General features: G+C 33.8%; 1 protein-coding gene across 1 annotated transcript; it reads right to left on the minus strand.

Annotated features, from left to right (window-relative positions):
* Positions 1–246: 246 nt before the first annotated feature.
* Positions 247–2,800, minus strand: LOC145799259 (V-type proton ATPase subunit F-like). The gene is made up of 6 exons (XM_082888804.1): positions 2,588–2,800; positions 2,384–2,431; positions 2,214–2,295; positions 1,497–1,579; positions 921–1,036; positions 247–693 (listed from the first exon to the last, which is right to left on the minus strand). Exons 1-6 carry the CDS (start codon positions 2,798–2,800, stop codon positions 687–689), a joined length of 549 nt encoding a protein of 182 aa, XP_082744930.1. The 3' UTR covers positions 247–686.
* Between the last annotated feature and the right edge of the window lie 3,565 nt (positions 2,801–6,365).

Here is a 6,365-nt window from a genome sequence, read left to right on the forward strand (position 1 = left end):
GACCATTACAAACCGTCGCAAATAATAAAAATACAGTCGCAAAAGACTTTTTGCGACGGCCCATGCGACGGCAAATGTGGGTCGCAAATGTGGGGGTGGCAAATACTTTTTGCGGCCGCAAAACAGCAGTCGCATATTATTTGCAACCACCTAACCTACTTATAGCAACTGATGTTTTGCCGTCGCAAAAAAAGAAAGACAAAAATTACCTACAATGTATTAGCGACCATCTTATTACTGTCGCAAATAGTTTTCAATGACATTTATAAATAGTGCATCGTTATGATTTATGATCTTTCAAAAAATCTGCCTACATTGAACAAATTAAATCCAAGTGAATTATCAACAAGAAACTAAAAAATAAACTTAACGAAGGAATTTCTAATTTGTTTTGTCATTTCTTGTGCTTGAAACTCTTAATGTTCTTCAGAGCCATTCAACTGGGCTAGGGAGAAAAAAAAAAAGTGTCAAGCTTCTCGGTCACTATCTTTCCATGCATCATTATCTACTGGATCACTTGACTGATATAATAACCACAGAAGTTGCCCCATTTCCAACTTCTCGGTCTTGAAGCTCAGCCAAATGGATGCTTTATTATTCCACCTTTACAGCAGGATGCTCAACATCTAACATCTTGAGTATTATAGCACCATCATTAGTAATTGTTACATCACCAATATCATCAACTAGCATCTGAAACACAAAATCGACAGATGAAGTGTCAAGCTTCAAATATTTCATTTCATCAATTTGACCAAAAAAATAAAAACCTGAAAAATGTTACATTAATAACAAATTAATGGTCATGTGACGCCTAAACTGTTAGAATCTGCAAATCCAAATTAGAAATAAATAAAGAAAGAAAGAACATTCAAGCATACAACACGTAAAATGGGAAAATCAAAGAAAAGGTACTTCACTTTGAAAGAACAGAATCATGTGTTGGATCGTAAGGATGGTCCTTGGAAGGAATCTCCAAAATTGCTGGAATTAGATTGTTGTAGCTATCTGCTAAAAACTTTATCACGTTTGCAACCTGAAGATGAACATTGTTACATTAGACAATGTTTTATCCACAAAATCAAATGACAAATGAAAAATCACACCACCACAAAATCAATGTACTTATTCGTCTCTTACTACCAGACTATAATAATTGTGGAACATTGTGATTTATATGAATGTTGCAATAAAGGTTTAACTTGAAGTTTAGGAAGCATTAGTAAATTCAGCACCAAACTTCCATTGACTAAAACATTAATGTAACATGCTAAATCTGTGACACGACCCATACTCATTCATCATAAACTTTTAATATTTTTTCTCATTCACATGATAGAATTTAAATAAAGAAGAAAAAGAAAAAAGAAGCATCTTAGGGTGCTCATGATGCATCTGATAGGGTATAAGCATGCACTATAATCATATGCATAAGTCATACCACCGAAGAGCATTAAAATCAATAAAAAATATGACAGAGTAGAACAAAAACTTACATATTGGCTGATCATCACTATTACAACGTCTTCTCTTGTTGTAAACTCCTTGAATGCTTCTTCAATTTGCTTAACAGTTGTTTCTAAGCCATAATAAAAGAACATTTATAAGCCAAAATAAGAATATCCAAAAATTCAATTGAATTGAAATTAACTCGGGGGAAAGGACAGATTCTAATTCCATAACTAAGGATGCAGGCCAAGAACAAAAATTTGGAGCTGTATAACAGCATCTGAAACCCATGTAGTTTCAAGTTCTCTCTCTCTCTCTCTCTCTCAACAGTTTTAAAGCAAATTTTGAATCTCCTTAGCTGCTCATTCTGTTGCAGAGAAACAAAATGTACAACATAAATGACAAGAGTAACTAGTAAGCTTTAATGATTTTATCATAAAATTAAAGTATGTTGACCATCTAGTGATTTATTGGAGATGGCTTTTCAATTCATGATATGCAAGTTATTTTAGTGAGAACTACTCCCAAAACAACTACCACAGGAAAAAACATCAAAAGCCAGTCACATTATTGCTGACTATATTCTTTCAGATAGCATGGAATGTTCACTCTAGAACTGGAAACAACGGAAGACAAACAATACACACAAAAAAAAAAAAAAAAAAAATGCAACTTTCTTAATATGAAAGAGGTAATCACAGAAATCCAACACAATAATGCCTGAAACATTAAAATTTCAGAACATTTGGAGCTCAAAAGCATACTTGAGTCCACAATTTGGTAATTTGTCTTTCTCCACAAATCCACATTGCCTACTCCAGCCAGTAAAAATCCAATTATTGTGTCCTACATCAGATAAATTTAACTCCAATCAGCTCCAGCAATATTGAGCATCACATTAGCATTCATCTTAATGACCTTCATAAATATAAACCAAGATGTCAGAAACAAGCAAAAACTTATCTGATGATGTTTCAACAACCTACCAAGCCACATGATCAATACTATTGGGAATTGGAACCCAGCATATTGCTCTGCTGGGGATTGAGACTAAGAATCTAACAATTGAAAAGCATTAGGGAATAAGAAACTTCACATTCAAATACAAAGCAAATTGCATAACAAAGAAAATTACTACCTGATTCATGTACTGAGGGTTGGAGAGGAGAACTTGCATCATCTGTGATACAGCTGGATTTTGTGCAAACTGACTTAATGAAGCAGTATCCTGCATAGAACCAAAAATCTCTGGGAGACCAAGACTACCAAGGCCACCAATTGCCAGCAACCTAGCATCCCCAGCAGGATTCGATCTTGTAGTGGAGTTTGTTTGAGCACCACCAGCTGCCATATTCACAATAAGTTAACAATATATTAGCAACAATTACATGCAATGGAAAACACAGAAGAGGCAGATGGGGTCCACGGCCTCCAAAACTTTAGAAAATTTAAGGGGCCCAATACATTTTTTTGGATATTTATAACAGAAAATAGTAGTTTGCCTCCTTCCCAACGTCTAAGTAACTTTTACCTTGCCCCCTTCTAAAATTTCATCTTAATTTAACTCCATTCTAGTATTTCCAATTAGTCATCTATCTAACTCTTAGATTTTTTCTTATCTTATCCTAGATTTTTTCTGGAAAAGTACCCAAAGTAATTGAGAATTGCATTTGGGATCAAACTTTTCTTTGTGTTAGTGGTGGTAGTGGTGATGGTGGTAGCATTAGTGGAGTGGTGGAGGTGATGGTAATAATAGTGGAGGCGATGATAATAATAGTGGAGGCATTTAAATGGTTACTTATGTTCAACTCATTCAAATTCAATTTTAATTAAGTTTACAAAGTATAACTATTAATAAAGTGAGTCATGTTTTGAGTTTCAAATTTTAAGATTTTCCTGAGATTTGCACAGAACTAACTCATGTTTATGAGATATTTATCAAATCTCAAAACACTTCACAACCATTGAATTATGTTTCGAGATTCCTATGATCTAATTACAAAAACAACAGGAGAAATTAAGGATGAAAGATCGTCGGTCAATTAATCCTTACCTTTGACAGGGATGTAATCCTATGTTTAATCCGTTAAAATGACTAGTCACTTTTGTATGATTCATTGAACCAGTAACAGATGACAATCTTAATTTTGGCATAGCTTTCACTGCTTTTTGCAGCAAATATTGCAAAGCCAATACACAAATCTCTTTACCTTTCCACACAAACAGGGCAAAGAAGAAAAAGATCACCAGTTTTCTTGGTGATGACACTTCATTCACCACCCGATCACCCTCTCTAACTTCACAAACCACTAACCATTAAAAACACTTCCCAATCTAACCCCAAAGTTAGTCACCCTGATTCAGGATCAGATATGTATCTAAGAATATATTGTGGATCGTACCAATGATAATCAGCTAGTTCTAGATCACAAAATAATAAATATAAAAATTTAGAAATTCCTAAAATCATTGTATGATGGCAAAATTGGAGTAATATCATTTTGATGACTGAAAATAATCAAACATATCCATCAAACATAATTCTTCATCAATAATCAATCATTTTGGAGCCATTTTTTCATCAAATTTGAATCTGATGAAAAAATTGATGAACAATTGGAGATGCACAACCAAGAGAGACAAAGCTGATAAAATTATAAAGCATTATGAGAAATCCTAATGAATCTAACCTCTGAGAGAAGTAAAGAACTTCGAATACGATTGCCTAGAGTTGGAAACTAACCTGCTCAATATGTCCTTGAGGAAAATAGAACACGCGCTCGCCTTCACGAGGCAATATCACGAGCAAGCCAGCACAAGTGCGCTATAGCTCAGGTGTAAAGCGTTGTTTCGGGATCCACTGCACCAAGAAGAAAAGAAAGAAAACAAAATACTCAAAATCAAAGCTAGAGATCACTGTAAACTCGTCGGAAAAGCGCTGGAATTACAGAGAGAGTTGAATCGATGAAGATATTGTTTAGGCTTACCGATTATGAATCTCGATTATGATTCGATCGAAATCTTCATCAACAGCAGATTGAAATCTTCAAATCTTCGTCAACAATCGATCATAATCTTCAAATCTTCATCAAAGTGAGATTCGAGCAAGAGAGACAGTGAGATTTGAGTGAGAGTCGAGTAAGAGACAAATTTTGAGAGAGAGAGATAGAGAGTTCAGATTTGGGAAATAAGAGAAAACAGCACATAGGTCAAGTTTTACTGATTTGGTTTTTTATTTTTAATTTATTTATTTTATTAAGTTAAGAACATGATTTGGTCAAGTAAAATGAAATTCTCATATAAAAAATGATTTTTTGCGACGGTCATATAATTAGTCGCAAAAAAACAAACGCAAAAAGGTGTATTTCTAGTAGTGTATCTATATTTTTCATCCTATTTAGTGTTATGTGAACTTTGATAATTTTGGGAAACATTTCCATGAGTTATGAAATCGTATAAAATTTGGCAACAATGATTGAAATCCCCAATTTTGAGAATCTCCATGACCCCCAAAATGATCTGATCACTCATGTGAGAGAAATAGGGAAAAAATTTAAAAAAATTAAAAAATAAAAACAAATACATGAGTGGTTCAGATCATTTAGAAGTCATGGAAGTCTCCAAAAATGAGGGTCTCAATCATATTTGAAAATTTGGAGTCACGGTTGGTTTTTTTTGTGATGTTATTGTCTTCATCTTTGTTGTTCTTTGCTATATTATCATTATGTAAAACCTCTGTAATTTCCACCAGAGTGGTGACCATGTGGTAGAGCCTACTTCCATAATTTTATTTTTTTTAGTTTTGTAACGAGTTTAACCTTTATCTAGCTTTGCTAGGGTAGGGAGATTTGTGTCCATCAATTCACAGGTGACTTCTTGTTATTGTCTTTGGTAGTTGATTGTGTCGGTCACTATATTTAAAGCCCGTCTTGAAGAAGAATCTACGAATTATTCACGTTGTTAGGCCTATTTAGCCTCTATGAGGGTATTATGGTCATATCCAAATTAGACGGTAGTACAATATCAATTGTTCCTCTCATCTTGCTTTACAATTAGAGGTAAATTGCATTTTGGTTGTGGTCGTGGTCGTGTTATATCAATCATATTCAGTTCATGTTTTGTTACATATATGTTTTCATGCTATTCTGTGTTATGTGAATGTTAATAATTTGAAAAAATATTTCCATGAGATATGGAATCATGTTCCCTACTCTTGTATGATTTTTTTTTTTTAGCAAGCCATGTGTAATATATTATCGTGTGTAATTCAATAAATGGTTTGGTTCCATAGTTATCTTTTTACAATTTGCTACTTTTGTTTAAATTTTAGTATGAATGCACTATCACTTATTCTAAAGACAAAGTTTCAACTATGTAGTGACACTCAATATTCTTTCCACATCGATTGTAAGCCCTTTAGGTAAGAAATAGATAGCGTCTTTCACCTTACCATTGTTTGGCTAGTCATTTTTAGTATTTGAGGTGAATTGACACTTGCGAAATTCATGTTGGGTATTCCTTTCTACTAGTATCACTTCCACTTGTTCAAAAGAAAAAAATTTGGTACCAAGCAACACACTTAGCAATTGTTCAAGATCGAAACTCTCACCAAAGGTTCACAAACAATTTTACAAATTATTAAAGCAATAAATAAGTACAAGAATGTAAGCAATAACTCCCCATGAGTGGATATAATACAATGAAGCACAAGTACACAGAGTCTTTATGAACAAGGATTTGAAAACTTGAATCTTTTGAATAATTTGAAGGGATTGATATCATCATATTCCGAAAACAATTTCGAGTAATGATTCTACCATATGAGAAGTGTGTGGGTGATTTTCCGACCACACTGCCAAACTCAGTATTTAGCTGGAGAGCACTGGCAGAATAGATGACACCTGGCTGACCTGCAA

Source organism: Camellia sinensis, chromosome 9 (genome assembly GCF_055761805.1).
Source record: "Camellia sinensis isolate YWXY chromosome 9, ASM5576180v1, whole genome shotgun sequence".
NCBI lineage: Eukaryota > Viridiplantae > Streptophyta > Magnoliopsida > Ericales > Theaceae > Camellia > Camellia sinensis.